The sequence below is a fragment of the Montipora foliosa genome, chromosome 1 (genome assembly GCF_036669935.1).
Source record: "Montipora foliosa isolate CH-2021 chromosome 1, ASM3666993v2, whole genome shotgun sequence".
NCBI classification, from domain to species: Eukaryota; Metazoa; Cnidaria; class Anthozoa; order Scleractinia; family Acroporidae; genus Montipora; species Montipora foliosa.
In genome coordinates, this window is record NC_090869.1 from 67,940,069 (window position 1) to 67,965,068 (window position 25,000).

Consider the following 25,000-nt stretch of genomic DNA (forward strand, 5'->3'; position numbering starts at 1 on the left):
GTTTGCTACACTTGCGCTCTACGATTGCTGGTATAAGGTAAATAGCCTCTTCAAGTGGCTCTAGAAGATCTTGGATATCGAGGAAAGTTCTTAGGAAGTATGTCCAACAATTTTTAAAAGGAAACGTGTAGGCGGCATAGCTGCCCTGCGGTTGAGCTCGTGCCAATTCAGCAAGCTGAGCAACTTCATTAACCCACCGAGTTACTTTCTCGTTGACATAGTCCTGCAGATAATCTCTTGAGCCGATCGCAGCTCCAATATGCTTCTTCCCCTCTACTGTGACGTTTATGACTGTTTCTTTAAAGGCTTCTCTGGCAAATGCCTCCTTTCCTGGCTTTGCGATAAGCAAGGACTTTTTAGCGATTGGAAAGTAACCGATTTCTGGAACTAATGTATTGAAACCATCCCAACATTGCTTGATTTCTGAGATAGTGCCACCTCCACTAGCATCATCTGAAAACCAGCATTGCTTTGCATCTGACATGGCCTGTAGATTAGTTATCAAGGGCTGGATGCTGAGAGCATATAGTGCCATAGCGAGTGGGTCGCCTTGAATTGTTCCCTCGCCTGATGACTCTGCCACCGGTGATAAATAACCAGGCGGAATGACGATCGGTGTTTATGGCGTAAACTGCAACGACAGGACAAAGAACGCGGATATTGTGTAGAGCCGCTGCCCTATTAAGGGCAATAAATGCATTAGACGCTTCTATCAACAGAACCGAGTCGGTTTCATCTGCGTCGAAGATCCTATGCATAGCGTGTATTGCAGCCTCGCTCCCTGATTTATGTCCCGCGCATAACGATAACGTGCCACTTGCCTCAACAACATCCCGCTTGGCTATGTTCATGACGCACTTCCCACATATCCTCTTGATCACCTCTCCAACTCCTATTGACCTCACAGCACCCTTTTCTTTATCTAGAGGGATGAGGCGACTCTCTACTCCTGGCTCTATGGTGGAAGGATATATTGAGTGCATAGAGTCTTTGCCATTGTAGCTATTGCCTCACACAGCTTCGCCGATGACTGCTTGAACGATTTACAAGCTAGCATTCGTCTGAAGCCGTTCGCGTCAACACCACAGGCACCCCCAGAACCTTTTGTTCCTAAACCAGCTTGACTGACCATTTCACCGTTGATCCCAGAGTAAACTGATTCAGGAAACTCATAGTCAATCGGCCCAAACAGGAGTGAGCCCGATTTTGCTGATTGAAGATTGGGGTGTTTTAGCTGTAGTTGTGCCATAACTTCATCGGTGACCCTCAAATACGAGTTTGGTGAACACTTTCGATTTATCAGATCTGCGTTTTCTGAGTAGATTTTGAATAATCCGACCCTCGCGCAACAACTTGTCGATTTCCCCCTCTTTCCTCTGTACAAGACGTGTTGACAACAGCTCCTGATGCTTTTTGGCTTTGGACTCGGGACTAGGCATTTGAAGGCCCACCGCAAGCAGTGCTATTTGTTGGCAGTTAGCACCATTATTCCATTCATTAATGTGCGACATAACTTGAGCACCCTGTTTTACCATAGGGGACGAGAAAAACATTTTTTGTCCCGGTCGCAATCTCATTACAAGCATTCGTTACGACTGAAGTCTGCAAAACAATGTAGCTGCCGTAGATCCTCTTGCCCCACTTTATGGTTTTGGGTTTGCAGACGCTAACGTAATCAGGAACGAAGGAATGTAATCAGGAACGTAATCAGGAACAAGCTCCTTCGCTCTTTTCTTGCATTCGAGTAAATCCCAGTTCATTTGTTCCATCCATTTGTTCCATTCATTTGTTCGTTAGATTATTCTCCTTGTTCCCTTCTCGCTATGACTCCATTTAAAGCACAGATAAACGTAAATTAGCTGGAGCTGAGTCTACCTTAGAGGGAACCAGCCATACGGCAAAATGTTGATGATCAAATGATGGACGATGGGCCCCCGTTACAGAAGACAGTCTGTAGAATCAGGAACCGGGCCGGGACTTCACGCCGAATTTTTATTCTTCGAAAAATAACGTAACTACAACTGCCGATAGAGAAGTCCTGGGAAGACTCTATATTGTTGTGTGCGCTTTTGCCACTTTAAACCGTAAATGTATGAGTAAAATACGCTCACAACCGCACTGAGTTTTAGCCTGCGAATACAGCCGCCTCACATCGCTAACCGCCGCTTGGGCCGATCGGCTACGCTGAATCTCCGCAGAAGTGGATCACTTAACCCTTCTGGTAAACGAGGGACAGAAGACTCGATAAAAAAAGCGAGTACGATACACGATATGAAACACACATGAAAGAAAACCTATAGAGGTAGTTCTGGTTTGGATTCAGAATACCTCGATTTCGAAACAATAATAAATAATAATTAATAATAATAATTACAGTTTTTGGAGCGCCTCGCTACGCCTCGGCGCTCTTACAATACTAAATAGAAATAATGAAAAAATTGATAACTATTTACAAATTTCTATACAGTTGATCTAAATTACAATACAATTACAATGATGAAAGAAAAAAAAAAAGAATGTAGTTGTTACTTATCGAAAAGATAAGTTTTTAGATGAGCTTTGAATTGATTGACAGATGTTAATTCCCGCATCCCGAAACGAAGAAATTACTCGTTAAAATATGGAAGTATTCGTATCACACGTTAAGGAAAAGAAGTCTTGTTCACCCTTCCCAAATCTCTTTCTTGTCCACCCTCGATAAAAGTTTCCCGACTCACTCACCCTCGACCTTCGATCCTGTATGATTCAAAGACGAGGGAGACTGATACGAGCCAAGGGTGGCGAGGTTAGTTCAAGCTTGTTGAGAATCAAAACGTATAGAAGGAGGATGTTGCTCTTTTTCTCAGTATTACTAGAAATTAAACCTGAATTAAGTTTCTGAAGTCATCTTTAATAACAAATAAACTTGAACTTAGAAACCCATTTCAAACAAAATTTCCCTCTTGTTTGCAATGATTGTATTGACTTGTGTAGTTTAATCTTAGGCTAGGTGTATTGCTTGTGTTTGCGATATAAAGTAAGCAGGAAAGTAAAAAAAAGTTATCTCCTTATACACGATTATATAAGCCTTTATTTTTTGCCGTTGAAAAAAGTAGTGTTCTGATCAAGTTTAGCTTACTTTGAGGTAGCTGTTTATTTGTTTATTGCTTGGGGTAGGGGTAGGGTCAAACAAATGTTCACACACACACCCTGAAGATGATAGTGGTAAAATGTTTTAATTATCATTACTGGGAACTTCATGTATGTCATGCAAGGTCAAGAAAACTTGAGGGGGTTGCACAATCTGTGAGCCATGCGAGTCTAGCATTTAAGTCTCAGGGTGTATTTAACGTTAAGGGTGTATTTAACGCTTAACTGTTTTTCATTCGCCGGCAACTATTACAAACAAATTAATGGTGTAGCGATGGGCACAAGAATGGGACCTAGCTATGCCAATCTTTTTGTAGGATATGTTGAACACCAATTTTTTAATCAGTACAACGGCCCCAAACCTGAACTCTACGGCCGCTACATCGACGACTGCATCGGCGCTATTTCATCCAGCAGAGAAGAACTCGATCAATTTATAACCTCCGTCAACTCTTTTCATCCGGCTCTTAAATATACCTGGGAAATTTCGGAAACCTCATTGGCTTTCCTAGATATCAAAGTTTCTATTAGAGGCAACGTGCTATGTACTAGTGTGCACTACAAACCTACTGATTCACACAGTTATTTGTTGTATTCATCGTCACATCCATCACATGTCAAGAACTCCATTCCTTATTCTCAATTTCTTAGAATTCGACGTCTATGTAGTGATGACTCCGATTTTTCCAGCAAATCAGAGGAGATGTGCCAGTTCTTCGAAAAACGTGGCTATCCTGTCTCTGTGGTCAAAGCGGGCAATCATCGCGCCTAACAATTTGATCGACAGTCATCACTACAAACGTCACAAAAGGATAAGAATGACAGAATTCCATTCACCCTCACTTTCCATCCTCGTAATCACGCAGTCAAAAGCATCATTCTTAGTAATTTTAAATTACTCCAGAATGATCCCTAGACTGGTAGAATCTTTTCGCAACCTCCACTTATTTCATTCAAAGGCGACAAAAACGTAGGCAACTTTTTAGTTAGAAGCGCGCTAAAAACTAACGAGCAACCCGGCACTTTCAAATGCGCGCGCTCACGATGCAAAACTTGTCTTTTCATTGTTAACACTAGCAAGATATCGGGACCTAAGCGATCTGTTAAGAGCACCGATCGTTTCACATGTACCTCCGCAAATGTCATTTATTGCATAACCTGTACGTTATGCAATAAATTATACATTGGTGAGACAGGTAGACGACTAGGTGACCGATTCCGCGAACACCTTCGCGATGTTGAGAAGAATGACAAGGATGCATTTAAGCCAGTCGCTCGCCATTTTAATCTGCCTAACCACTCCAAAAAACACATGGCTATCTGCGGCCTTTCCCTACATCTAGGTACCACGGAAAGCCGCAAGAATCTGGAACAAAAATTCATCTTTCAAATCGGCACCCTTAATTCTCACGGTAGTAACGAACGCTTTTCATTTAACTAATATATTCCTATTTTTCACGTTGCCATGTTACCACCAATAGCGTAGCTCCTACTCTACTATAAAAACTACACGTAACCCATAATCCTCGATTCGCTCTGACGAAGGGCTAACGCTCGAAACGTCAGCTTTTAGAATCTCTGTACGGTGGCCAATTTACATTATCAACTCCGTTGATAAAACCAAATTTTTGTATACTACTTCCCCACCGACGCAGCACCAGAGTTTCTTTAGAAACTACCCCTTCATTCATGTATTTACATGAGACCAGGATAAATCCAGACTGGCATGAGTTCATATCGGCCTCCATACATTTCTTCCTATGCGTTTACATGAGTCCGGCGTGACAATGAACTCAGACCAGATTGCTGGACAGAGGCGAGAAATTATTGTACCGGTCTGATGACGTCAAAATCCTCAACTCGATCCCACACCATTGAATCGTAATGTCCTTAACAGTACACGAGGTTTCTTTGCATTTTAGATATGTTCCCGGAACATAAATTAAATTGTCTTTGTACAGAAATGCTTCTTAGACCATTGCAGTTTCGATTTTCAAATAAAAAATGGTCGTGAAATTTCGAGTCACGTACACTTTAACTTTCAACGGAAACGGAAAGGTATAATGCAGCATCAAATTGCATTTTCTGATAGATTCCAGACAGGGATGAGATTCTCGCTGAAAACGTTTCACTTCTTCATATAGTCGTTGCGTTCGTACTGTCACTAATCAAATAGTAACCCGCCATGAGCTTCTACTCGCCATCGAGAAATATATTCGACCACGTCAGTTACAGAAAAGACTTTCCAGAGGAGTTCATGTGCGATGTTTGGTAAGATAAGTCTTTGTTATGGCTTAAAGCTTCATTCTTATTACATGCAATCGTCTTAACTTAAACAGTTGTTTACTACTGAATACACCTCCACTAATTTACCGAAAATGTTCAATTACGTTGTTTTTTTTTCCAGCACGAAGCCTGTTGTGTTGGCGCAAATGGCCACCCCGTGCGGTCACTCGTTTTGTGGCTTCTGTGTGAATGAACTCGGCAAAACTGTAAGACCGATTTCTTGCCCGATGTGTCGACAAAGGGTAGACCAGTTTTGCAAAAATATCTTTGCATGCAAGGTGCTTTCCACATTTCAGGGAGAGTGCCTTGATTGCAATGCTACTTTTACCCTTGATATGGCCAAAGATCATGTCAACAATTGCTCTCAAATGGAAATGATCTGCAGCCATTGCAACGAAAAGGTCAAGAGAGGCGACACAGCGTTACATTCAGATCGATGTGTCATGAAAGAAGTAAACTGCGTTTGTGGGATGCAGGTCAAGCAAAAAGACATGAACTCTCATAAAGAGGATAGCTGCAGTTGGAAGAAGATATCATGCCCTCTGAATTGTAAAAACATGATTGAGAGGTTCGTCGTGTTTCCTTCTTTTATTAAATGTCTTCACAAATTACAAAAAAAGAAATGAGACCCGCCTACGTGGCGTGTTTGTTGATCAACATTTATCATGGTTCGCTATGCTCTGCATCTTACTTGTCGCTTTTAAAAGATAAATTGCTCATGAAATAAATGCCTCATTACATCTTATTTTCGAGTCACATAAATGTCGCTAATTTTGAGCCGGCATTATACTTCTCGAGCCTTTGTTGAATGCGAGCTATTTAACAAAATTATGTCAGTTTTTCATGCGTCTGTCCTGTTGTTGATCAAGAATTACGTCATAACATTGTCAAATTAGCTGTGAATCCACGAGGTGATAGCCGAGTGGATCCGCTTATTGACAATAAAAATTAGCCAATGTGCGCACGAGAATTTTTGCAGTCATCGTAAAATTCCTCTTAGCGGTAGAGGCACTAAATCAAGGTGTGCGCTTAAAAAAAAGCGGCTGAAGTTAACCCAGAGACGAAACCCAACAACAGTAAAAGACTAATAGTTTTTGCATTTGAAAGGAATAATTATTAGTCTACATTCAACTGTAAGGAGGATCGTTGTTTTCCATAGCATTTAATATGAGCTCATCGTATGATACATTTTGATCAAATATGGGAACAGATAACAGGTAGTGGTCGTTACCTTTCAGGTATCTGCTTCCTTCACACACTTTGCAGTGTCCTGCAGCTTTGACTTTTTGCCCAATCAAGGGATGTGGTGCTCACCTGCGAAGGGGCGACGTCGAAAAACACATCGATGAAAACCAACCCCGGCACTATCATCTCCTCAAGGAGGATAGAAATGACATTCTTTGGAGGGTGAAGGAAATGGTAAGCCTCCTCATCGAATACGTGCCTCACTTGAAGAAACATTTAAAACTCTATAATAGCTACCGCATTGATCATGATCAGACAACTGAAAAGCTGAGTTTGAAAAGACAGCAAGCTGTTAACAGGGATACTGCTGAATGCGATTGAATGAAGAGACTATTTCCATTTAATCAGTTTTCGAAGTTACAACAAGCTCTCACCAGGAGAACTAATCTGGCTAACATTTTCCAAGGGAGTTCGTATAACTAGTACCTCGGACACTTTTAATCTTAGAAATTTACTGACTGTTGTGAAGACAACAATCACATTTTTTAACAGGCACCAGTAATCTTAAGAAAAATAAGTGTGCAGATTGTTACTTCTGTTAAGCATCTTGGCCCTCTCCTCTTTTTATGAGGGCCCTTCAAAGCGGGCTCGTCTTCACATTTACCCCTTTATCGCTGGTAGGTAATTGGTCGCCAATCAAAGCATTCTTCTCTTGTTTTTAATGCTTTTCTAATGACAACAAAAATTTAAATGACTTAATTACTTTTCTTTTAATTAAGCCATTGTTCAGGTCCAGTGTGAAAACCAAAAGAACGGGTCAAGTCAGTGTTTTTAAGTGGAGTCTGGAGTCTAGCCCACTTAACAACAAAACCATCTGCTCCCCTGTTTTTCACAAGTGGGACAGAAAATGGCGCTTGCTCTGTACAAAGAGAGAGGAAAGATCAGAGGTCGGGTTAGAGTACAGGCAAGGTGTACATGGCATTCATTTAGCACTGAGGTAAGTGTGCAAATATTGCTCAAATCAAAGGGTCACCGTTTTCATCGTCACGAATGCAGCACGGTTTTTCCGTCCAAAAGTGAATCACTTTTCAGTCTTATCGTATCGAGGAAGTGCTAATACGGAACGTAAATAACCCTACCATGCATTCGTGGGATTGAAATAATTGTTCAAGTCACAGATCTATAGTCCTGTGACCATAGCCCGTACTCGGGCTATGATTGGCCAATTTAGCCGGCAGTATTCGAAATTTCGCACGATATTCTTTAACCAAAAGATACACTGAATATCGTCACTTTACGGGCCGAATGCGTAAAACGCTGGCCATAACTTAAAGTACGGCACTGTTACTAAAAGAGGAATTCTACGATCTTTATGGTATGAAACACATACAATCCAAGTTCCCGAGGGTGCGTTCCATCGTACATAACAGAACTCTGAACTCGCCAAAATGCGGTTCGTACAATAATGACACAATTTTTACGCGTGTAATCTATTACTGAACAGACACACGGCAAAATGTGTTTGATAAAAGTCGGAATAAGAATTATTTTTGTTAGGGACACTTAAAGGATAAATTTGCAATTTTGTGCAGATAACAATAAAAATAATAATAATAATAATAATAATAATAATAATAATAATAATAATAACAATAATAATAATAATAACAACAAATCATAAAGAATTAGTAAAACAATTAAGGCCGGTTTATTTTTCATTTTCCAAAGCTTCTTCCTGGAGAATCAAGATGAAAGCCGTCATGTGCACAACATCAATGTTGTTAGCATGAAAGAGGGAGAAACACTACGATTCATAAAGAAGGGATTACCCAATTCTGTCACAGTTAGGTTGGAATTGGTGGATCCAGCTGTTTAGCAAAGTTTCATCTATTTCAAAACCTACAAGGGACTCAGGTCATCCTTATCAGTAGAATACATTGTGTTGACCCAGCTTGCTCATATGAAATTGGGTGTTTTTGACACTAAGTTTGTTTTTGGTTTGGGCTGCAAGCAAACCACATTATTTTTTAGGCTGCGAAAAATGAACTCAAAAAGAAAGATATCCTGATTGTGCGCATTCTCGTTAAAACGATGGCAAAAACCATGACTAGGAGCAAACAACTCCCACACTAAGCCTATGTCGCGGCATTTTTACAGACTACCTGTTCCAGCAAAAAAACAAAGGCATTTACGAATCGGTGACTCTATGATGTCTAGGTAGTTTCTTGTGATTGGCCATCGGGCTCCTGCTGGAGTCTCATTTGTCGGAATGAGACAGCGAAAAAAAAAAAACGGTCGGTAAGAACGCCGTCACAGTAATATAGGGCTGTTGTTCGCTCCTAGTCATGGGCGCCTGTTACAGCATTTGCGGCCTGATTTCTTATTTCAGCTTTTTTCAAGGTTTCTTTTACAAACGCCCGTCTATCTTGTTACAAAAAGTAAAGAGAGAAATAAAACAAAAAAAAAGAAATACATTTTAGCCTGTTTTCATTTTATTACTTTAATTAACATTGTGTAACTGTTATGAGTGTGCATAGTAAATGTAATGCGGCTTTTTGACGAGTACAATAGTGACCTGGTCATTGAATGAATACGAGGCTGGACTTGCCTCTCTTTCGAGGCAGATCTCGCTAACTTTCGCCTGTAAATCAGGCTGTTATCATCATAACAAGTCCCCAGTCGAAACGAAGACAACTTCGGCACCCCTTTCATTCAAGGGCCAGATTGTTTCAAAGTGTACAAACAAACTTCATGTTTGACTGCTACAGACGTTTTAGATAAATTCCCAAACATTCACAGTCTTGTTTAAGTGAGAGAAAATTGTGTGATGACTCTATTGGGGAATTAATTTTGAGTTTGATTGCGTGCGAAGGTAAACCTAAATATTGTGGTGGATGAATCAATCAGTACACGGATCGTAAAGATCAGTTACCGAGCGTAGTAATGCGCAACTAGAGCAAACTTGTGCAAAACTAATTTAGACATCCTATAGCAAATTCTCCGCTAGAATTACACATGATCTCATTGAAACAACATTAAAGCAAAAAATATTCTGCAAAATTGATTTTGTGTCCCTTTTTTGTTCGTGTCATAGCCATCTAGGTAACACGTAACATGTCCTAAAAGTGGCAACTTTAAGGTCTCTAAAAGTGGAAACGTCTAGGTGTATTAAAGTGGCCACCTTAATGTCTCTTAAAAGTGGCAACTTTAAGGCGTCTTAAAAGTGGCAACTTTAGGGCAACTTTACGGTTTCTTAAAAGTGGCCACTTAAAGTGGCAACCTTAAGGTTTCTTGAAAGTGTCAACTTTAAGGTCTTTTAAAAAAATTTTAAGGCGTCTTGAAAAACTTTAAGGTCTCTTAAAAGTGGCAACTTTAAGGTCTCGTAAAAGTGGCAACTTTAAGGCGTCTTAAAAGTGGCAACTTTAAGGCGTCTTAAAAGTGGCAAATTTAAGGTCTCTTAAAAGTGGCAATTTAAAGGTGTGTTAAAAGTGGCAAATTTAAGGTCTCTAAAAGTGGCAACTTAAAGACGTCTTAAAAGTGGCAACTTTAAGGCGTCTTAAAAGTGGCAACTTTAAGGTGTGTTAAAAGTGGCAATTTTAAGGTCTCTTAAAAGTGGCAACTTTAAGGTCTCTTAAAAGTGGCAACATTAAGGTGTGTTAAAAGTGGCAAATTTAAGGTCTTATAAAAGTGGCAACTTAAAGACGTCTTAAAAGTGGCAATTTTAAGGCGTCTTAAGAGTGGCAATTTTAAGGTTTCTTAAAGGGGGCTTTTAGGAAAGACATTTACGTTATTACAAAACTTTACATAATTTGTGGCCATGATTTATATAAGGTGCTTTTTGGATAATTCTTTTTATTAATTTTTCATAGGGGACTTAGCCCACATACTCATAATGATCCAATCATGGCCACAAATTATGTAAAGTTTTGTAATAACGTAAATGTCTTTCCTAAAAGCCCCCTTTAAGAAACCTTAAAATTGGCACTCTTAAGACGCCTTAAAATTGCCACTTTTAAGACGTCTTTAAGTTGCCACTTTTATAAGACCTTAAATTTGCCACTTTTAACACAACTTAATGTTGCCACTTTTAAGAGACCTTAAAGTTGCCACTTTTAAGAGACCTTAAAATTGCCACTTTTAACACACCTTAAAGTTGCCACTTTTAAGACGCCTTAAAGTTGCCACTTTTAAGACGTCTTTAAGTTGCCACTTTTAGAGACCTTAAATTTGCCACTTTTAACACACCTTTAAATTGCCACTTTTAAGAGACCTTAAATTTGCCACTTTTAAGACGCCTTAAAGTTGCCACTTTTAAGACGCCTTAAAGTTGCCACTTTTAAGAGATCTTAAAGTTGCCACTTTTAAGAGACCTTAAAGTTTTTCAAGACGCCTTAAAATTTTTTTAAAAGACTTTAAAGTTGACACTTTCAAGAAACCTTAAGGTTGCCACTTTAAGTGGCCACTTTTAAGAAACCGTAAAGTTGCCCTAAAGTTGCCACTTTTAAGACGCCTTAAAGTTGCCACTTTTAAGAGACATTAAGGTGGCCACTTTAATACGCCTAGACGTTTCCACTTTTAGAGACCTTAAAGTTGCCACTTTTAGGACATGTTACGTGTTACCTAGATGGCTATGACACGAACAAAAAAGGGACACAAAATCAATTTTGCAGAATATTTTTTGCTTTAATGTTGTTTCAATGAGATCATGTGTAATTCTAGCGGAGAATTTGCTATAGGATGTCTAAATTAGTTTTGCACAAGTTTGCTCTAGTTGCGCATTACTACGCTCGGTAACTGATCTTTACGATCCGTGTACTGATTGATTCATCCACCACAATATTTAGGTTTACCTTCGCACGCAATCAAACTCAAAATTAATTCCCCAATAGAGTCATCACACAATTTTCTCTCACTTAAACAAGACTGTGAATGTTTGGGAATTTATCTAAAACGTCTGTAGCAGTCAAACATGAACTTTGTTTGTACACTTTGAAACAATCTGGCCCTTGAATGAAAGGGGTGCCGAAGTTGTCTTCGTTTCGACTGGGGACTTGTTATGATGATAACAGCCTGATTTACAGGCGAAAGTTAGCGAGATCTGGCTCGAAAGAGAGGCAAGTCCAGCCTCGTATTCATTCAATGACCAGGTCACTATTGTACTCGTCAAAAAGCCGCATTACATTTACTATGCACACTCATAACAGTTACACAATGTTAATTAAAGTAATAAAATGAAAACAGGCTAAAATGTATTTCTTTTTTTTTGTTTTATTTCTCTCTTTACTTTTTGTAACAAGATAGACGGGCGTTTGTAAAAGAAACCTTGAAAAAAGCTGAAATAAGAAATCAGGCCGCAAATGCTGTAACAGGCGCCCATGACTAGGAGTGAACAACAGCCCTATATTACTGTGACGGCGTTCTTACCGACCGTTTTTTTTTTTTCGCTGTCTCATTCCGACAAATGAGACTCCAGCAGGAGCCCGATGGCCAATCACAAGAAACTACCTAGACATCATAGAGTCACCGAACCGTAAATGCCTTTGTTTTTTTGCTGGAACAGGTAGTCTGTAAAAATGCCGCGACATAGGCTTAGTGTGGGAGTTGTTTGCTCCTAGTCATGGTTTTTGCCATCGTTTTAACGAGAATGCGCACAATCAGGATATCTTTCTTTTTGAGTTCATTTTTCGCAGCCTAAAAAATAATGTGGTTTGCTTGCAGCCCAAACCAAAAACAAACTTAGTGTCAAAAACACCCAATTTCATATGAGCAAGCTGGGTCAACACAATGTATTCTACTGATAAGGATGACCTGAGTCCCTTGTAGGTTTTGAAATAGATGAAACTTTGCTAAACAGCTGGATCCACCAATTCCAACCTAACTGTGACAGAATTGGGTAATCCCTTCTTTATGAATCGTAGTGTTTCTCCCTCTTTCATGCTAACAACATTGATGTTGTGCACATGACGTTGTGCATCTTGATTCTCCAGGAAGAAGCTTTGGAAAATGAAAAATAAACCGGCCTTAATTGTTTTACTAATTCTTTATGATTTGTTGTTATTATTATTATTATTATTGTTATTATTATCATTATTATTATTATTATTATTATTATTATTATCTGCACAAAATTGCAAATTTATCCTTTAAGTGTCCCTAACAAAAATAATTCTTATTCCGACTTTTATCAAACACATTTTGCCGTGTGTCTGTTCAGTAATAGATTACACGAGTAAAAATTGTGTCATTATTGTACGAACCGCATTTTGGCGAGTTCTGAGTTCTGTTATGTACGATGGAACGCACCCTCGGGAACTTGGATTGTATGTGTTTCATACCATAAAGATCGTAGAATTCCTCTTTTAGTAACAGGGCCGTACTTTAAGTTATGGCCAGCGTTTTACGCATTCGGCCCGTAAAGTGACGATATTCAGTGTATCTTTTGGTTAAAGAATATCGTGCGAAATTTCGAATACTGCCGGCTAAATTGGCCAATCATAGCCCGAGTACGGGCTATGGTCACAGGACTATAGATCTGTGACTTGAACAATTATTTCAATCCCACGAATGCATGGTAGGGTTATTTACGTTCCGTATTAGCACTTCCTCGATACGATAAGACTGAAAAGTGATTCACTTTTGGACGGAAAAACCGTGCTGCATTCGTGACGATGAAAACGGTGACCCTTTGATTTGAGCAATATTTGCACACTTACCTCAGTGCTAAATGAATGCCATGTACACCTTGACTGTACTCTAAGCCGACCTCTGATCTTTCCTCTCTCTTTGTACAGAGCAAGCGCCATTTTCTGTCCCACTTGTGAAAAACAGGGGAGCAGATGGTTTTGTTGTTAAGTGGGCTAGACTCCAGACTCCACTTAAAAACACTGACTTGACCCGTTCTTTTGGTTTTCACGCTGGACCTGAACAATGGCTTAATTAAAAGAAAAGTAATTAAGTCATTTAAATTTTTGTTGTCATTAGAAAAGCATTAAAAGCAAGAGAAGAATGCTTTGATTGGCGACCAATTACCTACCAGCGATAAAAGGGTAAATGTGAAGACGAGCCCGCTTTGAAGGGCCCTCATAAAAAGAGGAGAGGGCCAAGATGCTTAACAGAAGTAACAATCTGCACACTTATTTTTCTTAAGATTACTGGTGCCTGTTAAAAAATGTGATTGTTGTCTTCACAACAGTCAGTAAATTTCTAAGATTAAAAGTGTCCGAGGTACTAGTTATACGAACTCCCTTGGAAAATGTTAGCCAGATTAGTTCTCCTGGTGAGAGCTTGTTGTAACTTCGAAAACTGATTAAATGGAAATATTCTCTTCATTCAATCGCATTCAGCAGTATCCCTGTTAACAGCTTGCTGTCTTTTCAAACTCAGCTTTTCAGTTGTCTGATCATGATCAATGCGGTAGCTATTATAGAGTTTTAAATGTTTCTTCAAGTGAGGCACGTATTCGATGAGGAGGCTTACCATTTCCTTCACCCTCCAAAGAATGTCATTTCTATCCTCCTTGAGGAGATGATAGTGCCGGGGTTGGTTTTCATCGATGTGTTTTTCGACGTCGCCCCTTCGCAGGTGAGCACCACATCCCTTGATTGGGCAAAAAGTCAAAGCTGCAGGACACTGCAAAGTGTGTGAAGGAAGCAGATACCTGAAAGGTATCTCATATTTGATCAAAATGTATCATACGATGAGCTCATATTAAATGCTATGGAAAACAACGATCCTCCTTACAGTTGAATGTAGACTAATAATTATTCCTTTCAAATGCAAAAACTATTAGTCTTTTACTGTTGTTGGGTTTCGTCTCTGGGTTAACTTCAGCCGCTTTTTTTTAAGCGCACACCTTGATTTAGTGCCTCCACCGCTAAGAGGAATTTTACGATGACTGCAAAAATTCTCGTGCGCACATTGGCTAATTTTTATTGTCAATAAGCGGATCCACTCGGCTATCACCTCGTGGATCCACAGCTAATTTGACAATGTGATGACGTAATTCTTGATCAACAACAGGACAGACGCATGAAAAACTGACATAATTTTGTTAATAGCTCGCATTCAACAAAGGCTCGAGAAGTATAATGCCGGCTCAAAATTAGCGACATTTATGTGACTCGAAAATAAGATGTAATGAGGCATTTATTTCATGAGCAATTTATCTTTTAAAAGCGACAAGTAAGATGCAGAGCATAGCGAACCATGATAAATGTTGATCAACAAACACGCCACGTAGGCGGGTCTCATTTCTTTTTTTGTAATTTGTGAAGATATTTAATAAAAGAAGGAAACACGACGAACCTCTCAATCATGTTTTTACAATTCAGAGGGCATGATATCTTCTTCCAACTGCAGCTATCCTCTTTATGAGAGTTCATGTCTTTTTGCTTGACCTGCATCCCACAAACGCAGTTTACTTCTTTCATGACACATCGATCTGAATGTAACGCTGTGTCGCCTCTCTTGACCTTTTCGTTGCAATGGCTGCAGATCATTTCCATTTGAGAGCAATTGTTGACATGATCTTTGGCCATATCAAGGGTAAAAGTAGCATTGCAATCAAGGCACTCTCCCTGAAATGTGGAAAGCACCTTGCATGCAAAGATATTTTTGCAAAACTGGTCTACCCTTTGTCGACACATCGGGCAAGAAATCGGTCTTACAGTTTTGCCGAGTTCATTCACACAGAAGCCACAAAACGAGTGACCGCACGGGGTGGCCATTTGCGCCAACACAACAGGCTTCGTGCTGGAAAAAAAAAACAACGTAATTGAACATTTTCGGTAAATTAGTGGAGGTGTATTCAGTAGTAAATAACTGTTTAAGTTAAGACGATTGCATGTAATAAGAATGAAGCTTTAAGCCATAACAAAGACTTATCTTACCAAACATCGCACATGAACTCCTCTGGAAAGTCTTTTCTGTAACTGACGTGGTCGAATATATTTCTCGATGGCGAGTAGAAGCTCATGGCGGGTTACTATTTGATTAGTGACAGTACGAACGCAACGACTATATGAAGAAGTGAAACGTTTTCAGCGAGAATCTCATCCCTGTCTGGAATTTATCAGAAAATGCAATTTGATGCTGCATTATACCTTTCCGTTTCCGTTGAAAGTTAAAGTGTACGTGACTCGAAATTTCACGAGCATTTTTTATTTGAAAATCGAAACTGCAATGGTCTAAGAAGCATTTCTGTACAAAGACAATTTAATTTATGTTCCGGGAACATATCAAAAATGCAAAGAAACCTCGTGTACTGTTAAGGACATTACGATTCAATGGTGTGGGATCGAGTTGAGGATTTTGACGTCATCAGACCGGTACAATAATTTCTCGCCTCTGTCCAGCAATCTGGTCTGAGTTCATTGTCACGCCGGACTCATGTAAACGCATAGGAAGAAATGTATGGAGGCCGATATGAACTCATGCCAGTCTGGATTTATCCTGGTCTCATGTAAATACATGAATGAAGGGGTAGTTTCTAAAGAAACTCTGGTGCTGCGTCGGTGGGGAAGTAGTATACAAAAATTTGGTTTTATCAACGGAGTTGATAATGTAAATTGGCCACCGTACAGAGATTCTAAAAGCTGACGTTTCGAGCGTTAGCCCTTCGTCAGAGCGAATCGAGGGATTATGGGTTACGTGTAGTTTTTATAGTAGAGTAGGAGCTACGCTATTGGTGGTAACATGGCAACGTGAAAAATAGGAATATATTAGTTAAATGAAAAGCGTTCGTTACTACCGTGAGAATTAAGGGTGCCGATTTGAAAGATGAATTTTTGTTCCAGATTCTTGCGGCTTTCCGTGGTACCTAGATGTAGGGAAAGGCCGCAGATAGCCATGTGTTTTTTGGAGTGGTTAGGCAGATTAAAATGGCGAGCGACTGGCTTAGATGCATCCTTGTCATTCTTTTCAACATCGCGAAGGTGTTCGCGGAATCGGTCACCTAGTCGTCTACCTGTCTCACCAATGTATAATTTATTGCATAACGTACAGGTTATGCAATAAATGACATTTGCGGAGGTACATGTGAAACGTTCGGTGCTCTTAACAGATCGCTTAGGTCCCGATATCTTGCTAGTGTTAACAATGAAAAGACAAGTTTTGCATCGTGAGCGCGCGCATTTGAAAGTGCCGGGTTGCTCGTTAGTTTTTAGCGCGCTTCTAACTAAAAAGTTGCCTACGTTTTTGTCGCCTTTGAATGAAATAAGTGGAGGTTGCGAAAAGATTCTACCAGTCTAGGGATCATTCTGGAGTAATTTAAAATTACTAAGAATGATGCTTTTGACTGCGTGATTACGAGGATGGAAAGTGAGGGTGAATGGAATTCTGTCATTCTTATCCTTTTGTGACGTTTGTAGTGATGACTGTCGATCACATTGTTGGGCGCGATGATTGCCCGCTTTGACCACAGAAACAGGATAGCCATGTTTTTCGAAGAACTGGCACATCTCCTCTGATTTGCTGGAAAAATCGGAGTCATCACTACATAGACGTCGAAGTCTAAGAAATTGAGAATAAGGAATGGAGTTCTTGACATGTGATGGATGTGACGATGAATACAACAAATAACTGTGTGAATCAGTAGGTTTGTAGTGCACACTAGTACATAGCACGTTGCCTCTAATAGAAACTTTGATCTCTAGGAAAGCCAATGAGGTTTCCGAAATTTCCCAGGTATATTTAAGAGCCGGATGAAAAGAGTTGACGGAGGTTATAAATTGATCGAGTTCTTCTCTGCTGGATGAAATAGCGCCGATGCAGTCGTCGATGTAGCGGCCGTAGAGTTCAGGTTTGGGGCCGTTGTACTGATTAAAAAATTGGTGTTCAACATATCCTACAAAAAGATTGGCATAGCTAGGTCCCATTCTTGTGCCCATCGCTACACCATTAATTTGTTTGTAATAGTTGCCGGCGAATGAAAAACAGTTAAGCGTTAAATACACCCTTAACGTTAAATACACCCTGAGACTTAAATGCTAGACTCGCATGGCTCACAGATTGTGCAACCCCCTCAAGTTTTCTTGACCTTGCATGACATACATGAAGTTCCCAGTAATGATAATTAAAACATTTTACCACTACCATCTTCAGGGTGTGTGTGTGAACATTTGTTTGACCCTACCCCTACCCCAAGCAATAAACAAATAAACAGCTACCTCAAAGTAAGCTAAACTTGATCAGAACACTACTTTTTTCAACGGCAAAAAATAAAGGCTTATATAATAATAATTTTTACTTTCCTGCTTACTTTATATCGCAAACACAAGCAATACACCTAGCCTAAGATTAAACTACACAAATCAATACAATCATTGCAAACAAGAGGGAAATTTTGTTTGAAATGGGTTTCTAAGTTCAAGTTTATTTGTTAATAAAGATGACTTCAGAAACTTAATTCAGGTTTAATTTCTAGTAATACTGAGAAAAAGAGCAACATCCTCCTTCTATACGTTTTGATTCTCAACAAGCTTGAACTAACCTCGCCAACCTTGGCTCGTATCAGTCTCCCTCGTCTTTGAATCATACAGGATCGAAGGTCGAGGGTGAGTGAGTCGGGAAACTTTTATCGAGGGTGGACAAGAAAGAGATTTGGGAAGGGTGAACAAGACTTCTTTTCCTTAACGTGTGATACGAATACTTCCATATTTTAACGAGTAATTTCTTCGTTTCGAAATGCGGGAATTAACATCTGTCAATCAATTCAAAGCTCATGTAAAAACTTATCTTTTCGATAAGTAACAACTACATTCTTTTTTTTTTTCTTTCATCATTGTAATTGTATTGTAATTTAGATCAACTGTATAGAAATTTGTAAATAGTTATCAATTTTTTCATTATTTCTATTTAGTATTGTAAGAGCGCCGAGGCGTAGCGAGGCGCTCCAAAAACTGTAATTATTATTATTAATTATTATTTATTATTGTTTCGAAATCGAGGTATTCTGAATCCAAACCAGAACTACCTCTATAGGTTTTCTTTCATGTGTGTTTCATATCGTGTATCGTACTCGCTTTTTTTATCGAGTCTTCTGTCCCTCGTTTACCAGAAGGGTTAAGTGATCCACTTCTGCGGAGATTCAGCGTAGCCGATCGGCCCAAGCGGCGGTTAGCGATGTGAGGCGGCTGTATTCGCAGGCTAAAACTCAGTGCGGTTGTGAGCGTATTTTACTCATACATTTACGGTTTAAAGTGGCAAAAGCGCACACAACAATATAGAGTCTCCCCAGGACTTCTCTATCGGCAGTTGTAGTTACGTTATTTTTCGAAGAATAACAATTCGGCGTGAAGTCCCGGCCCGGTTCCTGATTCTACAGACTGTCTTCTGTAACGGGGGCCCATCGTCCATCATTTGATCATCAACATTTTGCCGTATGGCTGGTTCCCTCTAAGGTAGACTCAACTCCAGCTAATTTACGTTTATCTGTGCTTTAAATGGAGTCATAGCGAGAAGGGAACAAGGAGAATATTCTAACGAACAAATGAATGGAACAAATGGATGGAACAAATGAACTGGGATTTACTCGAATGCAAGAAAAGAGCGAAGGAGCTTGTTCCTGATTACGTTCCTGATTACATTCCTTCGTTCCTGATTACGTTAGCGTCTGCAAACCCAAAACCATAAAGTGGGGCAAGAGGATCTACGGCAGCGACATTGTTTTGCAGACTTCAGTCGTAACGAATGCTTGTAATGAGATTGCGACCGGGACAAAAAATGTTTTTCTCGTCCCCTATGGTAAAACTGGGAGAAATTTTATAGATCAAGTTATGTCGCACATTAATGAATGGAATAATGGTGCTAACTGCCAACAAGTAGCACTGCTTGCGGTGGGCCTTCAAACGCCTAGTCCCGAGTCCAAAGCCAAAAAGCATCAGGAGCTGTTGTCAACACGTCTTGTACAGAGGAAAGAGGGGGAAATCGACAAGTTGTTGCGCGAGGGTCGGATTATTCAAAATCTACTCAGAAAACGCAGATCTGATAAATCGAAAGTGTTCACCAAACTCGTATTTGAGGGTCACCGATGAAGTTATGGCACAACTACAGCTAAAACACCCCAATCTTCAATCAGCAAAATCGGGCTCACTCCTGTTTGGGCCGATTGACTATGAGTTTCCTGAATCAGTTTACTCTGGGATCAACGGTGAAATGGTCAGTCAAGCTGGTTTAGGAACAAAAGGTTCTGGGGGTGCCTGTGGTGTTGACGCGAACGGCTTCAGACGAATGCTAGCTTGTAAATCGTTCAAGCAGTCATCGGCGAAGCTGTGTGAGGCAATAGCTACAATGGCAAAGACTCTATGCACTCAATATATCCTTCCACCATAGAGCCAGGAGTAGAGAGTCGCCTCATCCCTCTAGATAAAGAAAAGGGTGCTGTGAGGTCAATAGGAGTTGGAGAGGTGATCAAGAGGATATGTGGGAAGTGCGTCATGAACATAGCCAAGCGGGATGTTGTTGAGGCAAGTGGCACGTTATCGTTATGCGCGGGACATAAATCAGGGAGCGAGGCTGCAATACACGCTATGCATAGGATCTTCGACGCAGATGAAACCGACTCGGTTCTGTTGATAGAAGCGTCTAATGCATTTATTGCCCTTAATAGGGCAGCGGCTCTACACAATATCCGCGTTCTTTGTCCTGTCGTTGCAGTTTACGCCATAAACACCGATCGTCATTCCGCCTGGTTATTTATCACCGGTGGCAGAGTCATCAGGCGAGGGAACAATTCAAGGCGACCCACTCGCTATGGCACTATATGCTCTCAGCATCCAGCCCTTGATAACTAATCTACAGGCCATGTCAGATGCAAAGCAATGCTGGTTTTCAGATGATGCTAGTGGAGGTGGCACTATCTCAGAAATCAAGCAATGTTGGGATGGTTTCAATACATTAGGTCCAGAAATCGGTTACTTTCCAATCGCTAAAAAGTCCTTGATTATCGCAAAGCCAGGAAAGGAGGCATTTGCCAGAGAAGCCTTTAAAGAAACAGTCATAAACGTGACAGTAGAGGGGAAGAAGCATATTGGAGCTGCGATCAGCTCAAGAGATTATCTGCAGGACTATGTCAACGAGAAAGTAACTCGGTGGGTTAATGAAGTTGCTCAGCTTGCTGAATTGGCACGAGCTCAACCGCAGGGCAGCTATGCCGCCTACACGTTTCCTTTTACAAATTGTTGGACATACTTCCTAAGAACTTTCCTCGATATCCAAGATCTTCTAGAGCCACTTGAAGAGGCTATTTACCTTATACCAGCAATCGTAGAGCGCAAGTGTAGCAAACTGGATAGAGATATTCTAGCGCTACCAGTGTGCCTAGGCGGTCTTGGTTTGAGCAACCCATGTCACGAGGCGGCACGCGAACATGCCTCGTCTATTCAGGTGACATCTCCTCTGCTCGAACATATCGTGGCTCAAACTCATCAACTAACCGACGAGTCTCTCATCGAGTCTGGGCGTCAGGCTGTAAAAGTGGGAAAGTTGAAGAACTTTCAGATATTGCACAGAACCTAAAACAAAATGGTCCACGGAAGACCAAGCGAGCTATGAAACTAGCGCAAGAAGGAGGCTTCCTCTGTATGGCTCACAGTTCTTCCCCTTCAAGAATAGGGTTTCAACCTCAGCAAGAGAGAGTTTCGTGATGCTGTTAAGTTACGCTTTCATTGACCGTTCGATGACGTTCCATCAGTATGTGAGTGTGGAGAAAACTTCACAAATTTGCAAACAAGGGGGCTTTGCAATTGTAATTCCACGTCATAACGAGTAGAGAGACCTCGAGGCCGACCGTTTGAGTATGGTGTATAGCGATGTCGAGGTCGAGCCATTTTTCCAAGACATCACTGACGAACAGCTCAGTAGAGGGTCCAATAGAGCACACACAAGACGCAAGATTGGACATTCGGGCGCGTGGCTTCTGGGATCCCCAGAGCTCGGCATTCTTTGATGTGATGGTTTGCCACCCTAATGCCGAGTCTTACAAGGACCAGGAGCCACAGCAGATCTATCGCACCCATCAAAACTACAAGAAGTGGCAGTACGCAAGGAGAGTGTTGGATGTTGAGCATGGCTCGTTCACGTCGCTTGGATTTTACAACTACTGGAGGGATGGGGAAGGAATGCATAAGATACCATAGTCGACTGGCTGAGCTGATAGCCGCCAAGAAAGGAGAACAATACTCGCAAACAATTTCCTAGAACCAGGCAAGGACAGCCTGTGCGTTCCTTCGGTCGGCCCTGGTTTGCCTTCGAGGATCGCAGGTGAAGCGACGTGACGCGTTTGACTTCAACAATAGACCATTTCCGAGTTCATGTGTGCCTCCTCTTCGAAGCTAGTCTAAGTACGAAGTTTTTCTTTTGATGATTAGTTTTCATTCATTTTAAAAGTAGAACTAATTACCATCACAACAACTTTGCACTTAAACTAGCTTTGAAGAGGAGGCAGACATGAACTCGGAAATAGCCTATCGTGTGATTGAAATCGCAGCTGCCGAAGGAGCCATTGACATTGTTTAGGGTTTCAGATTTGCTATTCGCCTTCCGTTTTTTTAAAGATACTGTTGGATACTTTTTGATTTATCAGATCAGTAGATTTTGAATTTATTGAGATTTTAATGTCTTCACCAAAAAAAAAAAGAGAAAACAGAGACAAACACCATTCCCCATGTATAGTAAATGATAGAATTGTTGTGAATATCATTTTCAGCAATTTAAAAGATTGCGTGTTGTAAATTGAAGATTGTTTAAGAACTTGTTAATAAAGTTTGTACTATAATAATAATAAAAATAATAATAATAATAATAATAATGATAATAATAATAACAATAATAATAATAATAATAATGATAATAATAATAACAATAATAATAATAATAATGATAGTAATAATGATGATCATGATAAGGATCTTTTAGTTTTAAGTGTATTTAGCGCTAAGCACTAATTGGGTACACTCAAGAGTGAATAATTCACTCTTGGTACTTTACAGAAAAAAAAAAACAAATCACACTCCACACATATCCATTTATGGGTTGTTTTTTTTCCAGGAGAGGAAAAAACCGGAGTACTAGGAGAAAAACTTCTTGGAGCAGGCTAGAGCACAAACAAACTCCACCCACATGTTGCGCTTACTCTGGGATTCGAACCCCGGCGCCCACAAAAAATTGGTGGAGGCAAGCGTTCTAATCTCTGCGCCGTCCCTGCTCCCCTAATGATCATAAGGAAAAGGCCTATTCTCCCCTCAGCTTATAAAAGATATTGTGGATCTGTGAAACGAACACGATTCTCATTTAATGATCTTAACGGTTGCCCCTTCATTTTTATTATTTTTCGCTGAAATTTTTTGATATATATGGGTTATTTAGTGACCAAGCGTGCGGTCAAGATGGCAGGATATTGGTCAAATTCTTCTTCTGCGAGTTTTTGGCCCGACACGAAGTCGAGGTCCATAAACACGCAAAAAAAGAACGATGCCAATATCCAGCCGTCTTGACCGGACAAGCTTGGTCAATAAAGGAATTTATTGTGTGACTTAAAACACCAAAAAATGCTCTTCAATCTTGCGGGATCAAGCGATAAATCCCGAGTCGGCAGTATCACTCTATCTTGTCCGCTCGGGAAGCCAATCACAGCGCGTGATTTGGTTCATCTTGCCCTTTCACGGAGCTAGTCATTGCTAGTCATATAATAAAACGACTTATGTAATATCCCTCGCTATAGCAACTACATAAGGATTTTTGTGGCTCGTAGCAAGACTGTTATCTATCAGGAGGGTAACAATGTTGTTACCATTGCTTTCGGAATTCAACACTGTCCCGCTAGTATTTTAGGAAGCCGCATGACCTTGGGGGTTTTAATGCTAATAGTGACTGTCCTTTATTCACACCACTTTATTTCATAGGAACAATGGTACTTGAACGTTAGGTGTGAGAAGCTCTCGTATGCATTGTGCAGGGAAATTAAAAGGGGTACCGTAAAAGAACTGGGGCTCAATCCCGATAGTTGTAATTCAGTACCTGAGAGGCAGTTAAAGTGAATGGCAGAGGGAAGACGCTGTCAAAGTCGTGAAGCAGCTCGGTAATCTTTCAAATCTTTCAACAACATCAACTAGTTCTTGGCTATTTCTTATTTCTCCCAATTATGATAAGGTCTTGAGGAAAATCTCCATCGACTTCCCAGATATACCAAAAAGTCATCTAATAATTTACAAAATAACTCAAAACATCGATTTCTGAAACGAGTAAAGGGTTTCAGTTCGGTTGCATTGCTCGAAAGATGAACGAGATATCTTTTGCCTGAAACCGATTTTAAAGGGCATAAAAACAGCTTTTACGTTTTCTCCTGCCTTAACACTAGTTCTGCACAGTTATTCATCGGCATCCACCAACTACAGCCTGGGATACTAAAGGAAAACATAATCGTGGGAGAGTTATTTTTTACAAACTCCTTAAAAGTACAGTTATTATACCACAAATTGGATTGGCTTAGATCGTATTCTTCAAAATTGGTGATAACGAGTTATTACAGTGATTACATTCTGAAAAACAGAATCAAGACCCCTCCATTGCCTCCACATTTCTTCATTAAGAAAATCTTGCAGCTCCAATGCCCGTATGCCCTTTTCTCGTTTAATGTAGTACTTTAGCCGACTCCATGCTGATTCTACCTCTTGCGTGTGGATTCCTGTCAGGGGATCCACGAAATTATCTCGATGGACTACTGTTCTATGAACAGCAACATTTGGCACATGATGGGCGAGGTTCCTATATGCACCCCAATCGTCTGAGTGGACCTCTGACCCTGGTAGTAGTACTCTTTGTAATATTTGGGTGAGTGTTGCTCTATCTCGGCGCTGAACTACTTGGAAGTAGCCGCGACAGGGGCTGTGTTCTGTAGAGAGGACACCAAAAACCCAAACATCATCTCTTGCTCTCCTTCCCCGATTGTGCTGGAAAGAAAAATAAATTACCATGGGAAATATAAGCATTTGCTACACGTGCCTATAGTGCGGTCTTCTCTCGCAAATGGGATCAGGTTAGTTGAAATAGTTCGGAAACCAAATTAGAAGTTGTCGACTTAAATAGTATCATCTCCTCCTCAGTCGCTAGTTGGGCTTATTATCCACGGGAATATTATATTCCTATGTATGTAATCTAATAAGAGTTAATAACGTTGGAATCAGGCAGTTACACTACCTGTTCGGATGCTCACCTTACTGTTATGCTTGAACTGGCTCTCGTCACATTTCACCACGTAGACACGCCCTCCAAATGGAACAATAGGCCTATCTTGTAAGTCCCTACCACAATAATGTCTGAGTAAGGCGTAGATATTCCCAACAGTGTTGTTGGTCAGACTTAACATACGAGCCACAGTTGTTCGAAGTTCGCGAAGGCTCCAGAG

The 25,000-nt window shown here is 40.4% G+C and overlaps 4 protein-coding genes across 4 annotated transcripts in view; 2 read left to right on the plus strand and 2 right to left on the minus strand.

Moving 5' to 3' along the window:
- Window positions 1-25,000, plus strand: part of LOC137980584 (uncharacterized) — a 131,965-nt gene that overhangs the window by 36,765 nt on the left and 70,200 nt on the right. The gene's annotated exons all lie outside the window — the stretch shown is intronic.
- LOC137980549 (TNF receptor-associated factor 5-like) lies at window positions 5,074-9,617 on the plus strand. The gene is made up of 5 exons (XM_068828012.1): window positions 5,074-5,400; window positions 5,537-5,983; window positions 6,654-6,834; window positions 7,380-7,597; window positions 8,329-9,617. The coding sequence occupies exons 1-5, from the start codon at window positions 5,315-5,317 to the stop codon at window positions 8,474-8,476; spliced, it is 1,080 nt and encodes a 359-aa protein (XP_068684113.1). The 5' UTR covers window positions 5,074-5,314; the 3' UTR covers window positions 8,477-9,617.
- Window positions 11,880-15,702, minus strand: LOC137980557 (TNF receptor-associated factor 5-like). The gene is made up of 5 exons (XM_068828018.1): window positions 15,489-15,702; window positions 14,905-15,351; window positions 14,077-14,257; window positions 13,314-13,531; window positions 11,880-12,594 (listed from the first exon to the last, which is right to left on the minus strand). The coding sequence occupies exons 1-5, from the start codon at window positions 15,572-15,574 to the stop codon at window positions 12,447-12,449; spliced, it is 1,080 nt and encodes a 359-aa protein (XP_068684119.1). The 5' UTR covers window positions 15,575-15,702; the 3' UTR covers window positions 11,880-12,446.
- Window positions 23,607-25,000, minus strand: part of LOC137980567 (uncharacterized) — a 1,491-nt gene continuing 97 nt past the window's right edge. The window contains exons 1-2 of the mRNA XM_068828029.1: window positions 24,809-25,000; window positions 23,607-24,545 (exon numbers count right to left, since the gene is read on the minus strand). The exon at window positions 24,809-25,000 is cut by the window's right edge and continues 97 nt beyond it. Of these exons, the coding sequence (XP_068684130.1) occupies window positions 24,096-24,545; window positions 24,809-24,961 (603 nt within the window). The 5' untranslated portion in view covers window positions 24,962-25,000 and the 3' untranslated portion in view covers window positions 23,607-24,095. The remainder of the gene's footprint in view (window positions 24,546-24,808) is intronic.

Bases quoted from the DNA above. Each gene is read 5' to 3' on its own strand.
- LOC137980549 (XM_068828012.1), top strand. From the start codon at position 5,315: ATGAGCTTCTACTCGCCATCGAGAAATATATTCGACCACGTCAGTTAC. The intron at 5,401-5,536 runs GTAAGATAAGTC...TTTTTTTTCCAG, and splicing joins GAGTTCATGTGCGATGTTTG to CACGAAGCCTGTTGTGTTGG. The intron at 5,984-6,653 runs GTTCGTCGTGTT...GTTACCTTTCAG, and splicing joins TGTAAAAACATGATTGAGAG to GTATCTGCTTCCTTCACACA.
- LOC137980557 (XM_068828018.1), bottom strand. From the start codon at position 15,574: ATGAGCTTCTACTCGCCATCGAGAAATATATTCGACCACGTCAGTTAC. The intron at 14,258-14,904 runs GTTCGTCGTGTT...GATACCTTTCAG, and splicing joins TGTAAAAACATGATTGAGAG to GTATCTGCTTCCTTCACACA. The intron at 13,532-14,076 runs GTAAGCCTCCTC...CTTTTAATTAAG, and splicing joins TTTGGAGGGTGAAGGAAATG to CCATTGTTCAGGTCCAGCGT.